The 27,917-nt window shown below is 34.6% G+C and overlaps 1 protein-coding gene across 1 annotated transcript in view; it reads left to right on the top strand.

Moving 5' to 3' along the window:
* The window catches only part of LOC132538149 (triadin-like), a 91,568-nt gene that overhangs the window by 11,631 nt on the left and 52,020 nt on the right, over positions 1–27,917 (top strand). The window contains exons 2-5 of the mRNA XM_060190516.1: positions 11,432–11,482; positions 14,156–14,218; positions 14,812–14,862; positions 26,344–26,382. Coding sequence (XP_060046499.1) covers positions 14,185–14,218; positions 14,812–14,862; positions 26,344–26,382 — 124 coding nt within the window. The 5' untranslated portion in view covers positions 11,432–11,482; positions 14,156–14,184. The remainder of the gene's footprint in view (positions 1–11,431; positions 11,483–14,155; positions 14,219–14,811; positions 14,863–26,343; positions 26,383–27,917) is intronic.

The following is a 27,917-nucleotide window of genomic DNA, read 5'->3' on the forward strand; positions in this document are numbered from 1 at the left end:
AATAGTTAATGTTATCATCACATTATTTAGTAATTGGGTTAACTTTGAAAAGTCCTTTTGTTAGGGTTTGCTGTACAGTACCCAGTATCTTGTATATAGCTGTGCTATTGGATGCTTCTAATCTACTTGGTCTAGGCTTTTGAGAGAGTCCGCATATCAAATCCACAGCCTATATATTAAAAAGATTCAGTTTGTGTTTTGAAAAACTTCGAGTCATACAATTAATTTTCCCCCTCTCATATTAATTAACTAGTGATTTATATGTCTGCATTTTGCTAGAAGTGTACATAAACACCATTCCCACCACCAAAAGACTGTGACCCATCCCTCCCACCCACTCCCACCCCCCACTGTCCCAGGAAACTGCATGTCTACCCCTCACCACAGGGCTTTTACTTTGCTGCCCTACTTACAATTTGGTCAGGTCCTGCTTTTAGTTTCCCTTTCAGATCTTCTTAGTCAACTTCTGTTGATGAATGGGATCATCCCATACTCATCTTTATCTTTCTGACTTAGCTCACTTAACATAATTCCTTCTAGCTCTGTCCAAGATGGGTCAGAGAAGGTGGGATCATTGTTCTTGATAGCTGTATAGTATTCCATTGTGTATATATACCACAGCTTTCTCAGCCACTCATCTGTTATTGGGCACCTGGGTTGCTACCAGGTTTTAGCTATTATGAATTGTGCAGCTATGAACATAGGAGTACACACTTCTTTTTGGTTGGGTCTTATGGAGTCCTTGGGGTATAACCCCAGGAGAGGAATTACTGGATCATATGGAAGGTCCATGGTTAGCCTTGTGAGAGTTTTCCAGACTGCTCTCCACAGAGGCTGGACCAATTTACATTCAAACCAGCAATGCAAAAGGGTTCCTCTGTCCCCAAAGCCTTTCCAGCATTTGTTGCTGCTGGTATACATTTTTGATGTATTCCATTTTTACAGGAGTGAGGTGGTATCTCAATGTTGTCTTAATTTGCATTTCTCTGACAATCAGTGACCTAGAGCAGTTTTTCATATGTTTGTTAGCCTTTTGGATCTCCTCTGAGGTGAATGTTTTGTTCATATCTTCTGCCCATTTTTGGATGGGGTCATTTGCTTTTTTGTTGCTAAGTTTGCTGAGCTCTTTATATATTTTGGTGATTAGTTTCTTGTCTGTTGGATGGCATGTGAATATCTTCTAAACTCATCATTCTTAATACTGAGTAGTATTCTATCCATAGTATCCATTGTGAATATACACCTCAACTTTCTAAGCCACTAAACAACCTAGGTTGCTTCTAAAGTTGGCCAATTCCTCTCCAGGGTATCCTAAAGAAAATAAACACACCCATCCAAAGAGGTCTGTGTATACCTATGTTCATAACAAGACAATGCTAGTATGGTATGCATCAAATTCTCTTTTGATAAAGGCTAATTACCTTGATGAGGACATAGAGAATGCTTAGCTTTAAAATATTTACATACTATTGCTGGAAGGTTATACATTTAAAAATTTTTGGTAAAATATTACAAGTTTCTTCTTTCCAGTCTTTGTTTATTCATTCTCCCTTACTTTGTATTATTAAAAAAATAACTAAAAGAAAAAATGATCCAACTAAATGTATTTTTACACTTCATGCTTCACTAACCTTGTTTCTTTTTATATTGTATACAGTATTTTAATTTCTATTTAATGGTAAGTTGAAAATTCAATTTTAGAATCTACAGCACATTATTATGCTTCTGAAGAATTTTATCATGCCATCATGTAGAATTTGTCAATCTCTACATTGGGATGAGAAACTTGTACTTGATCTGCATGGATACATTACAGCATAAATGGACTCCACCAAATTGTACTATGTTTTAACAACTTTGAATACAAAAGTACCAGTGAACAATATTTACAGACAAGATCAAATCTGTATTTAAAAAAATCAAAATATGGGGCCAGGGGGTAGCACACCTGGAAGAATGCACACATTGCCATGTTCAAGGACCTGGGTTCAAACTCCTGGTCCCTACATGCACGGGTTAAGCTTTAATAGTGTTGAAGCAGTGTTGCAGGTGTCTAGTTTTTGTTTTTCCTCTCCATTTCATCCTGCCCTTTCAATTTATCTCTGTTATATGAGATGAAAGGAAGGAAGGAAGGAAGGAATGAAGGAAGGAAGGAAGAAGGGAGGAAAAGAAGGAAGGAAGGATAAAGGAAAGAAAGAAATGAAGGAAGGAAGGAAGGAAAAAAGTTAAGATAAATAAAGGAAGGAAGAAAGAGAATGAAAGAGAAAGATAAAAATGCCAGCTGAGATTGGATTCTTCATATAGACACTAAATCCCAGCAGTAATCCTTGTGGCAATTAGACTTAAATTACTTCGTCACAATAGTGGCACTGTAGAGAAACTAGGTTTTTTATACTTCAGCTATACCATTTTTGAAATCCTAAGACTTTTTCTTTCTTCTCTTGCACATATACACACATGGTAGAATGGAAATTGCTTTAAAATGTAGAAATTGTGAGGAGGTTGCAAAATGAGTAAAGTGCAGTACTTAAAGCCTGAGAACCTGAGTTTGATCACTGGTATCACATGTATTAGAGTGATAGTCTGGTTTTATTTTTCAACCATAACTATATAAATCTCTAAGAATTGCATAAATTGATAGCATTAGAAAAATCAAATGATGTATAAATAAAAAATATGCCATAATTAGTGGGATTTATTCGATATGTTTCACTCAGTATGTGAGAATAAATTATTGTACCCTACTGCATACTGCATCAATAAGCTAAAATAGAAAGACAAGATCTTATCAGTAGACACAAAAATCATTAATACCCATTCAAAACTAATGTTCTCAGCAAGATAGAATTCAAAGTAATTTTGTTAACTTGACAATGAACATTCGCAAAAATCCTAATTCTAGCATTATTAACAGCATACTTTGAGATAGACATTTTCCCAGCAAGAGAAGGAATAAGACTTTATTTTTAAAGATAATTAAAAATTCAAAAATGGGGGGTCAGGTGGTAGTGCAGCAGGTTAAGAGCACATGGTGAAAAGTTCAAGGACCGGCATAAGAATCCATTGGCTCTCTACCTGCAGGGTGGTAACTTCACAGGCGATGAAGCAGGACTGCAGGTGTCTATTTTTCTCTCCCCCTCTCTGTCTCCCCTCCTCTCTTGATTTCTCTCTGTGCTATTCATATATATATGTATATGTATATATACATATATATATATGTCAAAACATTTCCCAATATAGCAGTGAAATAGGGAGATAACAAAATTTTAAATGTAATGTCATTTGCATTATTACTCATAAAAAGTAGTACTTACAGTAAGATATATTTGAGAAAACTATATAGTAGATAAAATAAATAGTTACTAACTGAGAAGCACTCCATATTCACAGGTGACCGGGCTTGAAATTGTTAAGACGTCAACTCTTCACAAATTGATATGTAAATGTAATGCAATTATAATTCCCTGTGAAAGTTGACAAACTACAATTTTGACTAAAGATAAGCTGATTCTAAAGTTATATAGAAAAGGAAAGGATATAGACTAGTCAGAAGGATGTTAACAATAGCAAAACTGGAGAAGTTGAACTACAAAACATCAAGCATTTGAAGTTACAGTAATCAGTTCAGTGTCGTTGTATTGAAAAAATATACAATACACTGAGAGAACATAAAATAGATGTCCCAAATCCACAAAGTATGTTCAACTATATTTTACAAATAAGCAAAGGCAATACAATGAATATTGATATTAACTTTAACAAGCAGTGTGAAAGCAATTGGACATTCACAAGTAGTAAAAGGATAAAGAAAAGGAATCTGCACACATAACAGTATAAACTTCTCAAAAGTTAACTCAACATGAACTATAGGACTAATATAAAACATGAAGTTATGAAAATCCTAGTCTTCTTCTAGCGTTTGCCCTTCTTCCGTAGCCAGTCAACAGCGTCAGGTTGAAAGCTGTCAGGAGCTGCTTGTTGCTGGCTTTGAAAGTGACTGGGATCCATGTGGATTCAGTCGGCTAGGAAGGATCAGTTTCCCCAAGGAATGGGTACTCACGGGATGCACCACGAGAAGGTCGATCCAATGCATCCCAAAATCCTAGTAAAATCCTAGTAAATAAAATAAGATACAATCTAAGTCACTTTGGATTTGTCAAGTCTTTTCAGCATCAACACCAAAGTAAACAATCTGTGGACTTTTACTTAGGGTTCAATAAAATTAAAGACTTCTCTCCCAGAGGGTTAAAAAATAGGAAGGCTATCAGGGGAGGGGAGGGGATACGGAGTTCTGGTGGTGGGAATATGTGGAGTTGTACCCCTCTTATCCTATGGTTTTGTCAGTGTTTCCTTTATATATAAAAAAAAGGTACATGTGAGAAAAAATATGAAAATAAAGCTTTGCAAGCAAAAATAAAAAAAAAAAAGCAGTACTTCCAAAGGAAAAAAAAAAGACTTCTCTGCAAGATAAAATATGAATACACATAAAAACAGTGAAAATAATTATGTGTATTTAGTTATGTTTGAAAATTTTTCAACATTCAGCAATAAGAAAATAAAGGGAGTCGGGCAGTAGTGCAGCTGGTTAAGCGCACGTGGTGCAAAGTTCAAGGACCAGAGTAAGAATCCTGGTTCAAGCCCTGGATCCCCACATGCTGGGGAGTCGCTTCACATGCATTGAAACGGGTCTGCAGGTGTCTATCTTTCTCTCTCCCTCTCTGTCTTCCCCCCTTCACCATTTCTTTCTGTCCTATACAACGACAACAACGATAATAACTACAACAAGGGCAACAAAAGGCAATAAATAAATATTTTTTAAAAATTTAAAAAAATAAAATAAAATAAAGAAAGAAAATAAAAATGTTTAAATTTTGACAAAAAGATCTAAACACATACTCACCAAAGACTTACAGATAGCAATAAGTATATGAAGAAATGCCTAACATCACACAACGTGTAGCATCACACAATGACTAAGTTGCAAATTAAAATAATGAAATGCTATTAAAATTTATGTAAACTAAAATCTAAAGCACTGACAAGACAGTATGTAATATGGGGAGAGTGTAGAACAATAGACGTTTCCATTCATTGATGGAAGTGATAAATCCACAATGAAGCAAATTTAGTTTTCTTACAGAACTTTTAAGTCCTGACTATGTAATACATTGATTGTGTTTTTTGCTCATTACACAGATGATTTAAAAATGTAAGTCTAGGGAGTCAGGCGGTAGCGCAGTGGGTTAAGCGCACGCGGCGCAAAGCACAAAGGACTGGCTCAAGAATCCCGGTTCGAGTCCCTGGCTCCCCACCTGCAGGAGAGTAGCTTTACAGACGGTGAAGCAGGTCTGCAAGTGTCTATCTTTCCCTCTCTTTTCTGTCTTCCCCTCCTCTCTCCATTTCTCTCTGTCCTAACAACGACATAAATAACAATAATAATAACTACAACAATAATAAAAAACAAGGGCAACAAAAGGGAAAATAAATAAATAAATATAAAAAATGTAAGTCTACACCAAAACCTACACACATGTCTTTGTATATATTTTCTTTATAGTTTCTTAAAATTAGAAATAGCAAATAAATCATTTGATAGTTTAGTGAATAGACCCTGGCACATTTATATAATAAATTTTTATTTGGTATTTTATAAAAAGTAGAGCTATCAGGTCACAAAAAAGACTTAAAGTAATGTACAGTTATATTTCTAAGTAAAAAGCTGCCAATGTGAATTTTTAATTTTTTAAAATTTTCTTTATTTATTTATTGGATAGAGATAGCAGTAAGTTGAGAGGGAAAGAAACAGAGAGACACCTCCAGTTCTCATTCACCACTCATGAAGGTTTCCCTCTGCAGGTGGGGACAGGGGGCTTGATCCTGGGTCCTAGCACATCGTAACATGTACACTTACCAGGTGTACCACTACCCAGCCCCAATAAAATAATTTAAGAAGTCTGAAACAGAGGGCCAGGTAGTGACACAGCTGATTGAGGAAAACAGAATTACCACCTCAAGCACCCAGGTTTGAGTCCCATCTCCTCACTGGTAGGGGAGATGCTTCATGACCAATGGTGAAGAAGATCTGTAGGTGTCTTTCTTTTATTTCTCACTATCTTCCACTCTTCTCTCAATTTCTCTCTGTACTATAAAAAAAAAGGGAAAAAAATAAAGAAAAGGGGCAGGGGTACATACATAGCATAATGGTTATGCAAAGAGACTCTCATGCCTGAGGCTCCCAAGTCCCAGGTTCAATCCCCTCCCTGCACCACCATAAACCAGAGCTGAGCAGTGCTTTGGTAAAATAATAATAATAATAATAATAATAGAAAGAAAAGGAAAAATGGCCCCTGGAAATGATAGATATTACAGGCACTGAGCCCCAGAAATTCTGGTATCAATAAAATACATATAAAAAATCTAAAACAGATTATCAGCTAAACATGTGCCTATTAATGTTTCTAAAACATCTGGGTAGAGAAGATGTAAATTGCACTCCACTGAGCCACAATCCAGAATTCTGGTAAATATTATGATTATTAGTATGTAGTGAAGTGAGTTCCAGGACAAACTGGTGAGGTCATCTGCCCAGGAAAGTCAGGATGGCATCATAGTAGTGTCTGCAACTTAGTGGCTGAAAGGCAGTTAAAATGTAAAGCAGGACAAAATGTTTAATAAATAGGAACCCAAAAGTAGGAACAGAGCAAATGAAATTAGACTTCTTCATGTAGAAAGAAGTTAGGAAGTCTATCTTAGTTATATTTCAAGGGGCCCATAACTTTAGTAAATTTTGCCTGAGCCTGATAACTAACACGCAGGTGAGCTGAAAAATATTGTTGGGTGTGGGGGAGGTGGGTTAGTCAGCATAATGCTTATGCAAAGAGACTCTCAGGCCTGAGGCTCTAAAGTCCCAGGTTCAACCTCCCACACCACTGTAAGCCAGAACTGATACACACACACACACACACACACACACACACACACACACACACACACACACACACACACACACACACACTTTGGGAAGATAGTTTCAGAGTTCAGAATAAGGCTAGCAAGCTGGGTTGGGGCAGAGCGTAGCTCCGCAAAATGAGGAAAGTACATAAATACTGTTAACTGCTTACACCATCCATCTAACCTAGGGCCCATATATATTCCTATTTAGCACAGGGGCCTGTGTGACCTCGGAGTCCCTGTCAGTCTGAGCTCTCAGTCCATGGTCACAGCTAGGAACCTACTAGGCTGTACACTCAAAGTTTTAACTTATGCTAACACTGCTCACTTTACCTAGAGTGTCACAATAATTAATTGAATGAATCTCTTCAGAGGTATATTTGTGTAGTATAGTATAATATAATTGGCATCTTTAAAACTTTCCCTCTCCCCTCTGTATTAATTATATGTACTTAAATTTTAAAGAACAGTCTAATTACCTTTAAGCTTTCTTGAAGAACCATTTCACTATAGTCTACAAGAACTGACAATGCTATTCAGATATCATTAGGGAAAATTATAAATTGTGTTTTTAATTAGGTTGCTCAGTTAAAGACAGTAAATTTATAGACTAAGAGAGTTTAGTTTTAAAATAAAATGTAATAAATAAATGCAAGGAATTCTATAGCTCAAGTAGAAAATAACAAATAATAGAATTATATATGTATATATATGTGTATAGATATAATAGAATTATATATGAAGAAACAAACATATAAACACTATCCTCTATTGCATTAAGTTAGGAGAAAAAGCAAGTGTTTTGTTTCCTTGATTATATGTAACCAACCACTTAATATAGTATAATTAGTCTGAGTACTTAAGCAATTATTAAGAGAAAAATGCTTTAAAATGTTTTTAAAAATGTATGCCTCCTGCTCTTTAGCCCATAGGATAAAAAGTAATTAAATGTATTATCCGGACAAAGAGGAAGTTAAAAAAAGCTTCTCAACCATGTCACACTTAATTACAAAGTTAATGGCTAGTATTCTGAGTAAAATTAGAGTGTGAAAGCATCTTATCAAGAGCTTTTATAATTAGTATGATATAAAACATTACTATGTTATATTTTTCCCTAGTGGGTATCACAAGTAAAGTATTTTTAATTATTAAGATAAATTGAAATTGGTGGGTTTCTCTAATATAAAATTTATATTTCTGAGCTGGAAAATATACCTAAATGCTATGAAATACCTTTCCCAAAATGTTCATCATTATAAAGTAATGCCAAATTAGTATGAAACAATATCAGCTATAAGTAAGACATTCATATACTGATGAATCTTGAAATCACGAGTCACTTTGGAACTAATGCAATATGACTTTAGGAAGCAAAAGAGATATTGTGAAATGAATTTAACATTTTTACACTGTCTGATAAATATTAGAAGTCCTATTGTGGTAAACGAGCAGATTCCTTTCAATTTTAAGTTAAAGCTTTCTATATCATTATTTAAAATTTTTTTAATTTCACAAGAGAAAATCAAACTATCACATTATTAGCACAATATCATATTAGCATATGTTAAGCCAGAGATCAAATTCTTGTAAATATTTGTAAATCTGGAATCCATGCTTATAAATCCAAACTACAAGCAATGTACTGCCTCCCAAGTACACAATTCTTTACATCAGAATAAAATGAAAGATTTACATATTGGTCTTGTTCATTATGTTCATGAAAGACATCAAAAACCAGTAGGCACCTTATGTCTACAAAAATGGTGATACAAGTTTTAAAAATTTTATTTAAATAAGAATAAATAATATTTAAATAATAACATCTCTCTGATAATAAGCAGAGATCAACCAAAGCACAACTCAACTCTGGCATCTGGTCCTGGAACTTGAATCTGAGATACCAGAGTCTCAACCATGGAAGTCCTTTGTGTAATGATTAAGTTGTGTTCCTACCTGTAGTAGACAATTTTTAAAGTGATATTTCCTAAACACTTTAATTGATCTAGCTAGTTATGAAAGGTTAGGAATTTTGATTTTGTTTCTGTATATAACCAAGTCTGTTACTTGATAATTCTATGAGGTTTTTAAATCTTCCAGTTTTAGTTTCTTTTTTCTCCCAAAATCTAGCTATATTTGCCATTGCCATCAAGTCAATATATTCCAGAAGAAATAATTTTGCTAATATCTTAATGTCACTAATAAACTAATATTGAACATGATTATTAAGAATAATAAGCTATATTGATCAGTATTATTACTATTATTTCTTAAAATATTTTCATAGCTCAAATTATTTGACTATGTATTTAGGAAAAATTCAATTGTTGATTTCTGCTTTAAATTTTTTTTCACCAATATAGCCTTTTGCTTAGTCTGTTTCAAGACTCTCCTTAAAATAGTTTGTATAGAAACAATTTCATTTTAAGTATTAATATACACAGAAATATACATACATGTATGTGTTTCTATATATAAATTTCTATCAAATAATGTTAGAAGAAAAACAAATGCTGTTTTGTTTACTTTTTGTAATTAGATATATTCATATACTTAGTATAAAATATTACATATGTTATAATTATGTGTTCATTCATTTAATGAAGCAATTCTGTTACTCATTTATTTATATTATACTATATGAGTCCTTATACATTTCAAAAAAAGCAATAAAAATATATTTATCGGGAGCCAGGCAGTAGCATAGCAGGATAAGCGCACATGCTTAGAGTAACAAGGACAGGCATAAGGATCCTGGCTCCCCATCTGCCAGGGGTGTTGCTTCACAATCAGTGAAGCAGGGTTCTATCTTTCTCTCCCCCTCTCTGTCTACTAGGCTTCTCTTGATTTCTCTGTCCAATCCAACAACAACAATAATAATAACAGCAACAATGATAAACAACAAGGGCAATGAAAGGGAATAAATAGCCTTCAACTGTGGATTGGTAGTACAGGCACAGAGCCCCAACAATAGCTCTGGAGGCAAATATACATATATATATATCACAACCACATTCACTGCCAAATTACCAATGTTATTCCACTAGCCTTTTACACTTCTTCAGCTCTTGCAACTTAGACTTCCAGCAAATTCAGTTCTAAGGTTCAAATCCTCAGTTTTATAGTGTAATTTAATTTGTTTATTTTCCCTTGAATTATTTGGCCCATATGTGTGGAATCATTTTTGAAATTCCCATTTATATTAGGCCTTTTAGTACTTCTTGTATAACTGATTTAATGGTGATGAATTCCTTTAAGAGTTTCTCTGGAAAGTTCTTCATTACCCCTTCATGTGTTTCTAAACATGTTGTAAAAATTAGATAGCATTTATAAAATTTAGGTTTTCATTGCCAATATATGATAATATGTCACTAAAACAAATGATGTGATTTGGAATTTGATGTATTCAGGTGAAAGAGTTACAATCTAAAGCACATCTTATAAAAGTTTTCATAGATAATTTTAAAGCATATTTAGGGTTGACAAAATAGCTCACCTGGATAGTGAGTCAGCTTTGCCCCATCACAACCAAAGTTCAAAGTTCAAGCCCTGTCCTTATCACATGATGTAATGTTGCTTTTCTTTTCTTTCTTTCTTTCTTTCCTCCTTTCTTTCTTCCTTTCTTTTCTTTCTTTCTTTCTTTCTTTTTTTTTTTTTTGCCACAAATTTTTATTGCTGGGCCTTGGTACCTGCCTGAACAACAAATCCACCACTCAAAGTGTCTTTTTTTTTTTTTTAACAAGACAAAGAGAAATTGAAAGGGAAGGGTGAGATAAAGAAAGAGAAAAAAAGAGACACTTGAGTCATGGATTCATGATCAGGCATCTGAACCTGGTTTCTTATGCATGATATCGTGTGGACTCATTTGAGTGTGCCACAGCCCAATGCCAATATTCTATCTAAGTTTTGCTGGCCAAATTTCCTTCAATAACTCAAGGTCTACTTCAGTAGTACCAGTTAAAGATTTTTCTGATCACATCATTCAGCTATCAGAGGTGTTACCATTGTGGTTGAGTCTAGATAGAACGAAATTACTTTAAAACCCAAGACTCTTATTTAAGAGTTATATGAAGTTGAAAAAGTTATTTGAGGCCTTTATGTGACAAGCAGAAAGGGAATGTATATAACTTTTAGAGCTATGATGAATGATGAAAGCAAACAGTAAATCTCATTCTCTATCTTAAATAATAAGTAAGTTGGTGTTAATCTTTATTATCGTGTCCTCTCTCTTGAAAACATATATTTTCTATATACCTTTTGTGTGACTATCATAGTCTTTTCATGAAAATAATTTGTTAGTTTATTTCCTATCTCTTGCATATTTAGTTCAATATCGTATAGACAAGTTATTATAGTAGATGTCTGTATTTTGAATATAAATATATAACTCTAATTCTCTAAGCCTCAGTAAGAAAAGTGCAAATAAACTTATGATTTACTCTATTATTCTTTGTAATTTTCTTTCCCATGTTTTCTCTTGCAGAAATTATGAAAGAAAAATCTGAGAAGACATCTTCAGTTTCAAAGGAAAAAGGTAATAGAGTAAATATAACATCATACTAGAAATTAATTAGCACAAATGGATGAGTGATTTCACAGTACATTAAAACTATCTCCTATGCTGATGTGAGTCCAAAGAATATATATATACATATATATATATTTCAAATTAATTTAATATCTGAAAACTTTTATTCATTTATTGGCCCTTCAGATATATTTCCTAATTTACTGTGCTCTAAAGGTGTTCTTAGTGCAATTTCCAAAAGAAACAAAAGTATTTTTCTTAAAGAACTAAAAGGTTAGAAAAATGAAGACAAATGAGTAGTGGAAGAAAGCTTTTACTTTCATACCCTCTGATTGTCTCCTTCACAGCACTTCATAAATATGTAATTAGTGCATAATGTTATCTAAGAGCATGTCAATGATTATAAACACAAAGATGAAAAATCTAGAAATAGGAACAGAGACTTGGGAATTGTTTTTCTTAATTCTCCTCTTTTCAAATACTTCTAGGTCTATTTTTTCTGGTTTAGTTTTGTCTGGCTCTTCACTGCTATGAAAAAAAAGATGTATAAATATTGTTTCTTAAATCTTCTAAATGCACTGATTTTCCTCTCTGCATTCAAATCCTAGATCACTCTAATAATGTCTGCATAAAGCATCAAATCTTCATTATTTTAAGCTTCACTAAAATCTCATCTTCTGAGACCATAGTGTTTATAATCTAATATATAGTTTTAGTTAATGTTTGAAGCATCAATTACTTATGGATTCTGCTATCATGTTCACTAGTTATATTGGCAAGTCAGCAACAATCTTAATAATTATCAACTGTGCATCTAGTGAACAGTTGAAATACATGAAAGGCATGGTCTATCTCTGATTTGATTATTCTGTATTAACTACATAGTTAAAAATATACAAAAAAAAAAAGGAGGAGGGTTATAAAGGACATATCCAGAAAGTGCATAGTCTGATCTCTCTGATGATATGAGAAGACGGTTTTGAAGAAATTCTATTAAATTCAAGTTAAAAGTTTAAGGAGATAGAAAAATGTGGAAAAAACTTTATTGATGTACAGAATCTTAATATGAGTATTGGTAAGTACTTTATATACTTTCTTGTGACAAGTTGTGCTTGTTAACTTATTTTGTTTTATAAATGTGCAATCTGACATACAGATCATGCCATTAACATAGGCTAGGGAAATATCTCAACCTAGTAGAATATGGACTTGAGGATCAAGTGGCCAACGTTTTAACCTCAGCACCACCTCATGCCACAACTGACTAATGCTTCAGTTCTCTTTTGTGATAAATAAATGAACAGATATATTTTAAAAATCAGTTTCATACTATGAATACACTCAAAAGTAAACTCAAACTCAAGCTTGTCCAGCCTTAAAGTGTATCATTTAATTAATTTATCAGTTAATTAATCAACTTGTATAAACCATTTATGGAGGAAAGGTTGGTTTACAAGACTGCTGAGTGGGGCCAGGAGGTGGCACAGCTGGTTGAGCACATGTTAAAGTAGTAATGTGTATGATTTCATATCCTTCCATGATAGGTGTCAACACACTAATTTGTCATCATTTTACTTTGATAACTCAAGATAATATAGAAACATTGGAAAACTCTCTTATATCCATTGTTATTGAGACGATACCCCTTAATCCATATGGAGAATCTTGGTCTATTTTTTTCTATTGTGATTAACTATACAACTATAGAGACTCATAGCTACAACTTTATTTTTATCTGACAACAATATCATTGCCCTTGATTTTGTAAGAACTAAATATATCATGGGAACATACTACTAGAAATATCTAGGTCCCCACACCAATAAATTATGTAACCTACATGTAGTAATTTACATAAATAAATAAATAAATTTCCCTTCTACAGTAGAATGAAATACATAAATTATATTTTAATTAATTAATTTATTTATATATATTTATTTATTTTTAATGTAATTTTTTTAAATTTAAGAAAGGAGACATTAAAAAACCATAGAATAAGAGGGGTACAATTCTGCACAATTCCCATAACCCGATCTCCACATCCCAACCCTCCCCTGATAGCCTTCCCATTCTCTATCTCTCTGGGCGTATGGATCCAGGGTCGTTGTGGGTTGCAGAGGGAGAAAGGTCTGGCTTCTGTAATTGCTTCCCCTCTAAACATGGGCATTGACTGGTTGATCCATACTCCCAGTCTGCCTCTCTCTTTCCCTAGTAGGGTGGGGCTCTGAGGAAGCAGAACTCCAGGACACATTGGTGAGGTCATCTGCCCAGGGAATTCTGGTTGGCATCATGGTAACATCTGGAACCAGGTGGCTGAAAGAAGAGTTAATATATAAAGCCAAACAAATTGTTGACTAATCATGAACCTAATGGCTGGATTAGTGCAGGTGAAGAGTTGGGGGGGGGTCTCTGTTTTGTAGATAGTTAGTATTCCTATTTTAGTTATATTCCAAAGGGCCCATGGCTATACTAGTGTTTTTTGTTTGTTTGTTTGTTTGTTTGAGCCTGACATCTGATATGCAGGTGTCTGGGGAGATGATCTTATGGCTAGAAAAAGGATGAGAAAGCTGGATCAGGGAAGAGAGTAGCTCCCAAATATGGGAGAGGTGTATAAATATGGTGAAAATTCTGATTCTGATCTCTCTCTTTCTTTCTATCTCTCATCCTTTTGAACAGAAAAATAGCCTTGGGGAGGTGGTGAAATCATGCATGTACAAGACCCTGACACTACAAAAATAAGTAAATAAACAAATAAATAAATAAAATTGCAGCAGAAAAATCAGCTCATGTATTTAAATATTCATCTTGTTAAACAGCAAAAATGTAGCTTGCTCATATATTTACTTTTATTTTTTTTTAATTTTTTTTTTATTTAAGAAAGGATTAATTAACAAAACCATAGTGTAGGAGGGATACAACTCCACACAATTCCCACCACCCAATCTCCATATTCCACCCCCTCCCCTGATAGCTTTCCCATTCTCTATCCCTCTGGGAGCATTGATCCAGGGTCATTGAGGGTTGCAGAAGGTAGAAGGTCTGGCTTCTGTAATTGCTTCCCTGCTGAACCTGGGCGTTGACTGGTCGGTCCATGCTTCCAGTCTGCCTCTCTCTTTCTTTACTTTTATTTTAAAGTACGATACCCCTTAATCAGTGGAAGACTTGTTACACTCTATAGTGCATCCTTTTTGTATGATTATTATATTTTTAAATGAAAACATCCTGTCATGACAGATTGTTGACTGTGTACACACATACACACACCTTTGTTTATTTATTTATTGTAAAGCTTTTTACCTTATATTCAAATAAATCCCACTGTTTCTTTCTAGAGTCTACTAAAGGAAAAGATGTGAAGATTCCAGCTTCACTAAGGGGTAAAGGTAATATCATATTGCAAAATGTAAAAACAACTTGATTTACCTTTTGCATATTCAGTTACTTGCAGTCAAATAGCATGTGGCTTATCATAAAAACACTCAAAACTATGTTTCATATGCCCTCATATTTTTGAATGAAAGAAACATGACTTATTTGCTGTCATGTAATTCTAAATTGCACTGTGGAAAAACAAGTTTGCAGTAGAATGAGGAAATCTGCATTTTATAAGCATCTCAAGGTGAAATTTATCAGGAATATTTATGAAAACCAAAGGTTAAAGATAAAAATTACTTAACATTGATCAGTGATAGTTTGCCATTGTGCAAATTCCACTGCAGTAAAAATTCTAAATATCATACTAGGAAGAAAATTTAGTATAAAACAATATTTGTATACAAATTCAATTAAATGTGATCATTAGAACTATTATTTTATTTATCATCTAACATTTCTTTTAAAAATTGAGTCCCAATTTCTTCACAGTGAAGCTAAGGAATCTTTTATTTTTATTTTACTAGTTGATAGTGCAATACTGTCTCTTATTAATGTACTACAACATTTCTATTGTTTTGAAATTTTGTTCATTGAATTTCATTGTATTTTGCAAACAAAGAAAACTCAGGTCATGTTGTGGAATACACATAATGGCACAGACATTTAACAGGAAAGCACAACAATGGTATGCAGAGCCTCTTTCAATTTCATCTATTATAGGTGAAATTACATTAATTTATTTTATTCCTTAAAGGAACTAAATTATATCACTTTTGCACCAGAAAAGTAACAGCTTAAACATACTCTTAGCAAAACATAAATCAATTTAAAAATATTTATTAGGTTGAAAAATTTAACATCATTTATTTTGGTAAATAATAAGATTCCTAAAGATTTCTATTGAATGCTCTTTAAGTGGACATTAGACATCATGCATACTGAAATGGGAAAGTTCACCATTATATAGAAATTAAATAATGGCCTTGAGAAAGTCAATGAATAAAAGAAGAAATCAAAAGGAAATAAAATTAAAATAAATAAAATTAAAATGCAACATAACATCTGAAAGAAAATATTTTTTAAAATTTTTATTTATAAAATGGAAATTTTGACAAGACCATAGGATAAGAGGGGTAGATTTTCACACAATTTCCATCCCCAGAACTCCATATTTAATCCCCTGCATGATAACTTCCTTATTCTTTATCCCTCTGGGAGAATGGACCCAGGATCATTATAGGGTACAGAAGGTGGAAGGTCTGGCTTCTGTAATTGCTTCTCCACTGAACATGAGCATTGACAGGTCGATCCATACTCCCAGCCTGTCTTTGTCTTTCCATAATGGGGCGGGGGTCTAGGGAGGCAGGGCTCTAGGACACATGGTGAGGTCATCTGTCCTGGGAAGTCCTGTTGGCATCATGGTAACATCTGGAACCTGGTAGCTGAAAAAAAAAGTGAAAATACAAAGCAGAACAAATTGTTGAATAATCATGAACCTAGAGGCAAGTATTGCAGGTGAAGATTTGGGGTCTCCTATTTGGAGAAGCTAGTAGGTCTGTTTTAGATTTAGTCATAGGGTCCCATGACTTTACTAGTTTTTGCCTGAACCTGACATCTGATATGCAGGTGGACCCAAGGTATTTGTCTGGGGAGATATTGTTATAGTTGAAAAAGGACTAGAAAGCTGGATCAGGGAAGAAAGTAGCTCCCAAATATGGGGGAAGTATATACATATTGTTAACTGTAAACCCCATCAATTTGATCTGGGACCCATAATCAGCACAGAAGCCTATGTAATCTTTGCATTCCTGTAGATCTGAGCTCACATTCTGTGGTAGAGTATGTTGTCCATCCTCCCTCAGAGAGTGGAACATCCCTTACCATTGTTGATCCATATTGAGAGCAAGGTCCTAAAAGTACCCACAAAGGAGTCCATTATGTTGTTGCTGATGGAGATGACTAGTGGAGAGAGGGATCTGTTAGAGGTCTAGGCCCATCATGTCTGTGTGGGAAATCCAGCAGTCTCTTACTAAAGCCCCAGGTGACAGGGTGGCCTGGTAGTGACTAAAGAGTCACCCTGCCCTTATTCAACTTTTGTAGCCCTTACTTTGTCTTTGTGACAAGGTTAGCTTTGGAGTGATTAGGGAACGTGTAATAGGAGGTAGCTAAGGAGGGTATCTAGGTCTAAGTAGAAACTGTTTAAAGGGGCCAGGTGGTGGTGCACCTGGTTGAGAGCACATGTTGCAATGTTCAAGGACCTGGGTTCAAACTTCTGGTCCCCATCTACAGGGAGAAAGCTTTGCAAGTGGTGAAGCAGTACTGCAGTTGTCTCTCTGTCTCTTCCCCTTTCTGTCTCCCCCTTCCTTTCAACTTCTGGCAAACTCTAACAAACAAATAAAGAAAATTAAAAAAGGATTTTAAAAAAGAAACTGTTTCATTGGGTACTTTAAGGTGTCTTTTTAGGTCTTTCTACTTGTTTGCTTCATTTACTGACTCACTGCCAACTATTGTGAACTTTTGCTTTAAGGTATATATTTTCCCCTAACTTATGAATACATATACATATGACCTATCTCATGGGTCCCTGGTCTATATCTAGGTTTTGAGGTTTTGTTAAGTGGAATTATGGAGTTCTATGAGCTAGGAAAGGTCTCACCAGAGCAGTGAAGCTGAAGGTTTGACATTCCATGCCTGACATTTCTGGGCACAGTCAGAAGTGAAACATGCCGAGGTGGTACTGGTTGCCTTGATTGGGTTGGGATCAGCAAATGCAGTATCAGTTGGTATGAATTGGGAGAAGCATGCAGGAAAGCGAGCCCCACCCTACAAGTTCCAGGCATGGGAGAAATATAAGCTGTATAGAGAAAGGGGAAGATTCCTGCTGGTAAGGGTTTAAGAAGGCAATAAATAGTTATTGCTATAACCAAATTATTTGGCAATTAAGTTAAATTTGAAAATTCCTTTGTTAGGATTTGCTGTATCATACTAGACCTTGCCATAATTTATGTCCTTTTATGCTATTTACATGTAGCTGTATCTTATAAAGTAACACCACCAGTTGCTTCTGTTCTCCCTGGTCTAAGCTTAAAAGCTTACATTATAAAAGAAGAAATATTTCAAATAATCAACCTAACATTACAACTCAGTGATACGAAAATGAAAAGAACAGATAGAAAATCTAGAGGGAAAGTAGTAACCATTAGAAGTAAGCAATATAGAGGAAAGAAAACAAAACAAAAGACTTATTTATTTGTGATTAATGACTTAATATTGATCTACAAAACTGTAAGATAATAGGGATATAGTTCCATACAGTTCCTAGCAACAAAGTTATCTCTTTCTCCTTCATTGGAAACTCTAGCAGTTCTCCCAAGGTAACTGATACAATTGATTCTATATCCCTATCTATCTATCTATCTATCTATCTATATCTACTGTCTCCATTTTTCCAATAGTCCAGCCTTCATTTCCTGCATAATTCACCTCTATACCTATTACTACTTCTGACTTTTTTTCCTCTTCTCACTCAGATAAAAGAGACAATGCTGCAGTTGTTACTTTCTCTCCTCGTCGATCTTCCTTCCTTCCCCACCTCTCTTGGATCTATCCTAACTAGATAAATAAATAAAATATTACCAATAGAAATATTAGAGCTTTGTGTAATGTTGTTGCTTAGATTGGATTCTTATTCTAGAATATTTGGTTTAGTAATCAATACTAGTGTTGAATTTTGTTACAATTTTCATATTTCCTACATGTAATTTAACTATGTGCTGACATGTAATACTGCTTTGAAGTATTTTAAGAAATATATAAGGGGCCATGTGGTGGTGCACCAGGTTAAGTGCACAAGTTACAATGCTCAAGGACCTGGGTTCCAGTCCCAGGTCTGCACTGACAGGGGGAAAGCTTTGCAAGTGATGAAGTAGTGCTCCGGGTGTCTCTCTGTCTCTCTCCCTTTCTATCTCCCTGTATCCTCTCAATTTCTGACTGTCTCTATTCAATAAATAAAGATAATAATAAACATTTTTTAAAAAATAAAAATATAATCATCAGAGAATCCTAAACAAAAAGAATCCAAACTGATACACACTAAGATATATTTTAAAATGACAAATATCAAACATAGAGAATTCTGAAGGAATATGGGAAAAGCAAAATATAATCTATGAGTCTACCCCATTACATATTTATGAAGTGCTCAACAGAAACTCTAAAATCCAAAAGGGAATGTTGTGGTATACTTAAAGTATTGATTAGAAAAGATCTGGAATAAAGAATATTCTACGCTAACAAAGAGTAAAAAAGAACTATTCAGACAAACAAAAGCTGAAGGAACTAGCTCTGTCTGACTTGTATAAAAGGAAAGAAAACCCTAATTGGAAGTTTCCAACACAAAACATGAACATATAAAATATGTGGAAGGGCCTATTAGAATGAACTTGAAATACACCATTTCCAAGTTAAAATAAGCTATTGGCCTAAGACATTAGATGCAAACCTGATGGCATCCTCAAAATAAACAGACAAAAATCCTACAAGAAAAAGTACTAGAAGAGACACATGGAACCTGATCATTATCCAGGAGTCACATAGAAAAAAATGTTAGTAAATTACATTATATCCATAATCTGATTAAGCATAGTCTCAAAAGATGATGTGTATTATTATAGAAACATATGGGAACAAACTAAATGCCTCATGACAGATAAAAATCTCTAAAGATACTGTGTTATAAAAGGCCAGGCAGTGGCACGACTGGTTGAGCACACACATTACAGTTCACAAGAACCCAGGTTCAAGCCCCTGGTCCCCACCTGCAGGGGGAAAGCTTCACAAGTGGTAAAGCAGGGCTACAGGTGTCTCCCTGTCTTTCCCTCTCTCCCTCTCCCTCTTGTCTCAGTTTCTCTCTGTCTCTATTGAATAATAAATAAAATAAAAACATTTAAATAAAAATATTGTTAACAATGTAGTAAAATAATTTAAAATAAATCAATAAACTTTAAAAAGGAGAGAGAACAAAGAATCAGAACCCTGCTCAGCTCAGGTTTAAAACAAAACAAAAAAAATATGATGGGTGAGATATGATAGCAGCTATGTAAAACTGCTTTCATATCTGAGGCTCCAAATTCAAGGGGTCAATTCCTTGGACTACCATAAAACAGAGCTGAGCAGTGCTCTTGGAAAAAGAGAGAGAGAGAGAGAGAGAGAGAGAGAGAGGGAGGGAGGGAGAGAGAGAGAGAGAATATCTAGTATGAGTATATAATGGAGTAATTCTCAGATACAAGAGAGAAAGAGAGAAAAAGAGAAAGAGAGAGGGAGAGAGAGAGAGAAAGAGAGAGAGAGAGAGAGAGAGAATATCTAGTATGAGTATATAATGGAGTAATTCTCAGATACAAGATAAAGTCTTACCTTTTGCTACAGCATGGATGAAACTGGAGGAGTTATGCTAAATGAAATGAATTATAAGGAAAAAAACAGCTACTAGATCTTAGTAATATGTGGCACATAAAGTAGAAATAAAAGGAAAAGAAGAAAAGAGAGCCTAGCTAGACACACCAAGCCACTAGGCTTTTTGAAAAATAATTATAAATTTTATTTATAAAATGGAAATACTGGCAAGACCGTAGGTTGAGGGATACAATTCCACACAGTTCCCACCACTAGAACTCCCTATCCCATCCCCTCCCTTTATTGTTTTCCTATTCTTTATCCTTCTGGGAAAATGGACCCCGGATCATTATGGGGTGCAGAAGGTAGCACACAGAAATACTAAGTTACTGATGGAGCAAGTGGAGTGAGCTGAAAGGGTGGAAGGTATCCAGCAGACTATGGGGAAGTTATACAGCACTCTGGTAGTGGGCCTGATGTGACAAAGTTTGAAGACAGCGTCCTAAATATAATCTTCTAAACTGTTACTTTGACAAATATCTTATCAAATAAAAACAGATCAATGAAAAAGTAGAGTTGAATAAGAGAATGTGTCACTGTCATACCATGTGTCTTTTGCTTGCCACCTCTAATCACTTTATGCAAGTATTCTAATATGCTTTCCTTCCTGAGAAAAATTTGTATTGTTAGAATATTCCTTTGCAATTAAGTTTTTGAAATATATTTCACATAATGTAATCTATAAGTTACACGTATTAGAATCGGCAATAAGAGATCTCATAGTTAAGTAGATGACATTATTAACGTAACTGATTAGTGTTGGTGTTGTGCTTGAGAAAACTAACACTGCTGTCCACAAAGAAGGATCTAGGGAAAATGTGAATGAATCTGACTTGCTAAGGCAAAACCAGAGCCTGTCTCCTTATTTACCTTGCCAAGTGCTTTACTTATTTTTTTTTTTGCATACTTTTTTGATTCCTTTAAATCTTGTAAAGCTAACTGTTCATTACCCAAAATATATTCAACCGGTTGCCCTGTCATCTTCAAGTAGCATCACAGGATACTGTTCTATTTGTTTTATGTCCTACAATTTATACACTCTTCCAATGATTTCTTACTTATTTCAGTCCATACTACCCATGTTGAGACACTTCAGAAAGGTAAAAATAATGAGGCCTACCTAGAGAAACATAAAAGAAAGCATAGATAGGGTTGGTGTGATGCTGTTAGAAATGTGACACGTTATATTTAGCATATCCAAAAGACAATGGATTGTAAAAGTGAAATGACAGAATGAGGCAGGAGAAGGTCCGCATTCACCCTGCGCTACAAAGAGAGACTATCTTCTGGCTCGTTTTGTGATTTTAGAGTCCACTCAGCAAACTTTCACTGTGAGCCTCAAACTCTTTGGGACTCTTGCCAGGCAAGAATTGCAGAATCAGTACTCAGACATAAAGCATGAAGAGTGTGCATACAAGCTAAAGCCATTCTAAATCTATACCTACAGGATATATCACAAAATTTGAATATATTTATGAATATGATTTCAATATGCTTTATCAAAATATATTTTAAATTATGATAGAAGAATATAAGAAGATTAACATTAATAAAGATGCTAATTTGCATTGTCTGTACTTATGTGACTTTGTTCTACTTGGTTCACGTGCAGCACTTATTCAGATGTTCACAGTAACTCTCTTTCGTTTGTTTTAGATTCATATGAAAATAGAAACACTGAAAGTTTCATACCAAGGCTCACAGCCTTTTGAGAGGAATTCGAGATTGGTGTCTGCCACTTTAACTCTAGAGACACATTACTGGTCATGATGCTCTCCAGTTTTCCTTAGGCCAAACACTAAAGGAATTGCAGCACTAAAGTTTTCTTGTTTGTTTTATAAACAAGGTTCATTACATATTTTAATGTAAAATTTTAAGTCACTGAATGATGAATAATAGTCCAGAAGGGTGAGACAACTATAATTTTTCTATTGATTTGCACATTATTTAGTCTAATCAACTTAATTTAGGAAAAATGTTTTAAGAATTGAGTGACTAAAAAAATAAGTTTCTTTGGTGTCTACATTTGTGTGCAAATTACAGTTTCAATTACTGTTTTAAAATGTATCTAGATATATAATTTAGATAACTTTATTTTTAGTATATAAATGATATGTAATGTGGTTTTTTTATAAATAAAAGTATTAAAAGGTTTTCATTCTATCTGTAACAATAATACTTGTAACAGTACTTGTAACTTTATAATAATTAAAAAATTGTATAAAATACCTACTGGGGCTAGGCGGTGGCACACTTGGTTAAGCACACACATTGCAGTGTGCCAGATTGCAGGTTCAAGTCCCTGGTCCCCACCTGCAGGGAGAAAGCTTCAAGAGCCATGGAGCAAGGCTACAGGTGTCCCTCTGTCTCTCTCCCTCTCTGTCTCCCCCTTCCTCAATTTCTCTCTGTCTCTACCCAATAATAAATAAAAACATTAAAAAATAAAAGTAATAAAATACCTTCTGAGGGCACTGGCAGTGGCACACCTGCTATAATGTAAAGGATCAAGGGTTAAGCCCAGATCTCCACCTGCAGGACTAAAGCTTCCTGAGAAGTGAAGCAACTACTACTGCAGGTGTCTCTCTGTCTCTCTTTCTCCCATTCCCCTCTCAATTTTCCTCTGCTCTATCAAATAAAGGAAAACCATGGACACCAGGAATGGGTAGATGCATAGTGCAGGTACTGAGTCCAAGCAATAGTCCCAGTGGCAATAAAAATAAATAAAACTAATATAAGAATTCCCAAATATAAAATATTCTAGAAAGAATGCAAATGTTTGGGAGCTTAAGGACTGTATAGACTTCTCTGTTCTTTTTTTTAATGAATAGAAAACAGAAAATCTTAAAAGTCTTCACTATTACCTTTCCCTAACTTAATCATAGACATGCCTAAATTTTGATCAGTCTGTTCGACTTAAGAACAATGCTGATGGCATTGAAAAACTATAATAAGTCTCCTCTTCTCAGAATCATCAGCAGTTTACATTTGATAAATGGAATCAATAGCCTAGAAAAGTCAGTAATGCTTATATGTCAGACTGTCTGACTCAATAACTCAGTATACTGAGTTCTTAAGTTTTTGCTTTTGCAATGCTTCTGCAGAGTTTGAAAAACTCAGGTGAAAAATGCTCACGGGAACCAGATATTTTATTACCATATAATAAACAATAAGCAGTAAAGCATATTTCCAGCCGCCCAGGAGATTGTCCAGTGGGTAGCATGATGGACTTGAAAGTATGAGGTCTTGAGTTTGATCACTGATACTGAATATACCAAGGTGACTTACTCTGTTCTCTGTGTTTCTCTCAATGAAATAAGTCTTTAAACAATCAACAGTAGAAGTGCTGGATGGTGGCCCACCTGGTTGAGTGCATATGTTACAATACGCAAGGACCCTGGTTTGAGCCCTTGGTCCCCACCTGCAGGGGGAAATTTTCCAAGTACTGCAGGTGTCTTCTCTCTCTCTCTCTCTCTCTCTCTCTCTCTCTCTCTCTCTCTCTAACTCCTCCCTTCCCTCTCAATTTCTAGCTGTCTCTATCAAATATGTATTGTCCTCATACCTGATACAAATTTTCTTTAAAATTTTTAAAGAAATAGTTTTTCTTCAAAGTATTTTTGACAAATATTGAAGTTTAGGTGATTCCACTTCAAGATTACAACAACAATGAAATTGACAAGGGAGAAAGCCATATAGAAGATGAGAAGGAAAAAACTGATAGGCTTGTAAACAAAACCAACTTCTTCCCCTTATAGAACTTAAAATCTATATAAGAAACAGATAAAGATAACAAAATTAAGTTATCTAACCCAAGATAATATAACATGAAGTCTCATAAAAAAACTAAAATAACAACTATTCTACCAAGTAGATGTGCTGACTAAAAATCAAGGAATACATTTGTACCAAGAAAAGTCAAGTAAAATAATATCACTTTGTAAAGACTGCACATTCAGGTGTTGCAGTGAATAGGATGCGAATGTCATGTGACTACTTAATATATAAAACTATGCAGTTAAACAACTGAGTTTCTTTTTTTAATTTTTTTATGTTTTCTTTTTATTCTCCCTTTTGTTGCCCTTATTGCTTTAGTTATTATTGTTGTTGATGTCGTCATTGTTGGATAGGACAGAGAGAAATGGGAAGACAGAGAGGGGGAGAGAAATATAGACACCTGCAGACCTGCTTCACTGTGAAGCAACTCCCCTGCAGATGGGGAGCTGGGGGCTTGAACTGGGATCCTTACACTGACAAGTCCCTGCTATTTGCGCTGCATATGCTTAATGCGCTGCGCGGCCGCCCAACTCCCTGAGTTTCTTTTTTTACTGTCACTCCAGAAAAAGTTTTTATTTGTTTAAAATGCAAATTCAGCTATATAGCACTACACCTAGCATTATCTGTACTCAACATATATCCCAGCCATCAAATAAAAGTTTCAGTGAGTTGAAGAGAAGAAAAAATTTAATATAACAGAAACCTTATACTTATCAAAATGAGACACTATTCCATGAATGAAGTTTTAAGCTTATCTAGCCAAATTATATAGTAATTAAACCTAGAAAACATGAAAATTAAGGCAACTATCAGGTTAGGGTGCTGACTTGAATGTAACTACCTAGCTTTTATAAAAAGTATCAACTTAATTTAGGATTATATATAATCCTAAAAAAGTATATATGTATATATATATGTGTATATATATATATATATATATATATATGTGTGTGTATGTGTGTGTGGTATAGTTATATATACATATACATACTTATACACATATATATGGCTTATATTGAGGTAGAATGGAGAGTTTCTAGACAAAATTTATTGTCCTAACATAATAAGAAAGCATTTTATTCTATTAACTAGGTCTATTAAACTTGTAGCACTATACCGAATTTAAATCAATTTAATGAAATTAACAATGACCAAAATATTAATACAATTGTGTGTTTGAGATTATTAAGTAAACCACCAGGTGGAGCTCTATGAATTTAATGTATATAGTCAAAAATAGAAAATTGCTTAAACTGGTCAAACTTGGATGAACTGCAACATATTTTTCTTGAGCAGAATTTCTTATTTTCCTTATTTGCAGTTCTCAGAGAACTTATGAATCATTCAGATGGACTCAGTAAAGAATATTTACCAATTTACTTGATAAATATAGAACTATTTTGCTAATGGATTTTAAAATTGGCTCGTTTGTTTTTACTGAAAATGTATTATCCATTGTATATTGATGAAACAATTTAACTATAATTGAATGGAAGCAAACCAAGAGCGTTTTATATTGACATATTAATCTACCTAGTATTAAAAAGTTAAATATGATTCATTTATTAATTGTATGTGGGAAAGGGTGTGATACACATGAGGCAGAAGGGAGGGACGGGGAGTTGAGTGGTGGTGCAGTGGGTTAAGCGCTTGTGGTGCAAAGCACAAGGACCAGCATAGGGATCCTGGTTGAAGCCCCCGGCTACCCACCTGCAGGGGAGTCGCTTCACAGGTGGTCAAGTAGGTCTGCAGGTGTCTGTCTTTCTTTCCCTCTCTCTGTCTTCCCCTCCTCTCTCCATTTCTCTCTATCTTATCCAATAACAACAATAACCACATCAATGTTAAATAACAAGGGCAACAAAAGGGAAAATACATAAATATAAAAAGAATTTAAAAAAGAAGGGAGGGAGGGAGAGGGAGAGAAAAAAAATCAACTTGATACATGCAGTACTGGGCATCAAACTGGGAACTTCAGACATGCAAATCTGAGTACTGACTTTGTAAGAAAATATTTATTTTCTTCTGGTGTGTGTGTGTGTGTGTCTGTGTGTGTGTGTGTGTGTGTGAGTGTATGTGTATGTGTGTGTATATATGTATGTATCTGTGTGTTTTTTACCAGAGCACTCTTCAGCTCTGGCTTATGATGGTGTGGGGGATTGAACCTGGGGTTTTGGAGCCTCAGGCATGAGAGTCTGTTACATTATGCTATCTACTTTCCATCTTATTTTTTCCTGTTTATTCATGTTTATATATGTTATTTATTTCAGAACCTGAAATTAAAAAAGATGAAAAGATGCCCAGAGCAGGTAAGGACTCTTTATAAGTTTTCAAAGTTACAAACAGAACTGATTTAAAGGCATAAAGACAATGAGGTGTTACAGCTATGGAGTGTCATGGGTATATTCCATATATTTTCATCATAATAACCAATAAACTTAGCTTAGAAATTTGTATGGTAAGATCATCATAATCTTGATATTGGAATTTGACTTTTTTGCCACTTGCTTGGATTATGAGTGTAATTAAACTATATAAATTTTCTGAGCTTCAATTTCCTTATCTGTTGAATCAAGACTATCATGATTCATCTGACGGGTTAAACTGAAAATATGGAGTTGATGCTTGCTGTTTGCTTCAGCCACAACACATGCTGATTCTGTTTAGAAGTTAACCCAGGCAGTAACGCAGCTGGTTAAGCACAGGTGGCGCAAAGCACTAGGACTGGCATAAGAGTCCCAGTTCGAGCCCCCAGCTCCCCACCTGCAGGGGAGTCGCTTCACAAGCTGTGAAGCAGGTCTGCTGGTGTCTGTCTTTCCCCCTCTCCATCTTCCACTCCTCTCTCCATTTCTCTCTGTCTTATCCAGCAATGACAACAATAATAACTACAACAATAAAACAACAAGTGCAACAAAAGGGAATAAATAAATAAATATTTAAAAAAAGAACAAGTTAACCCAGAGATAGGGCTGGTCATGCATTCGCAGGATATAGTGAGAAGAGCAACAAGGATTAGCAAAAGATTCCAAGTGTCCATGAAAAATGGATAGTAGGACTGCAGTAGTAACATGTAGCTATATGAGGGTTATTGCAGAAATCCAGTTTAGGGGTTCAATAGGTCAAATTGAAATGCCTGATTTCAGGTGGGAGGTAGGTAGCAAAATGGTTATGCAAAAAAGACTTTGATGCCTGAGACTCTGAAGTCCTAGGTTCAATTCCCTAGCATCACCATAAGCCAGAGATGATTAGTGCTCTAGTAAAAACAAAATAATAAAATATCAATTTAAAAAATGAGGTGTTTGATTTCTTAGAATTTAGATGAGGAAGAGAAAGTGGTATTATAAATCTCAGTATAGCATGAAGTGAATTTCAACAGGAGTCTTCTTTATTTATAGAAATCAAGTATTTTTAAATAAGTCAGAAAGAAATTACTAGATAAGGACTGCCAAGATAGCTCACCTCGTTGGAATGCCTGCTTTGTCATATGCTTCAAGCACAGCCCCCACTGGACTAGGGCGCTTTGGTACTATGTTGTCTTCCCCTCCTTTCCTCTGTTTTGTTTTCATTTTTTTCATAAACATATTTTTTGAGACTATACATTATATTTTAATATATTTTAATAGCATAGAGAGTATATATTCAGAGAATGGAAAGATGGCTCACTGGGAAGGGCATATTATTTAATTCTGTTCAATCACATACTTTTGTAATTGTCAGTATGTTTCACAGGAAAATAAATAATAGACTCTGATAATATTTTCTTGTTCCAATTTTTATTTATTAATTTTTGGCAGTAGTTATCTAGTGCTTGGTACATGTACAACCAATCCACAGTTCCTAGTGG

The sequence above is a fragment of the Erinaceus europaeus genome, chromosome 4, assembly GCF_950295315.1.
Source record: "Erinaceus europaeus chromosome 4, mEriEur2.1, whole genome shotgun sequence".
Taxonomy (NCBI): domain Eukaryota; kingdom Metazoa; phylum Chordata; class Mammalia; order Eulipotyphla; family Erinaceidae; genus Erinaceus; species Erinaceus europaeus.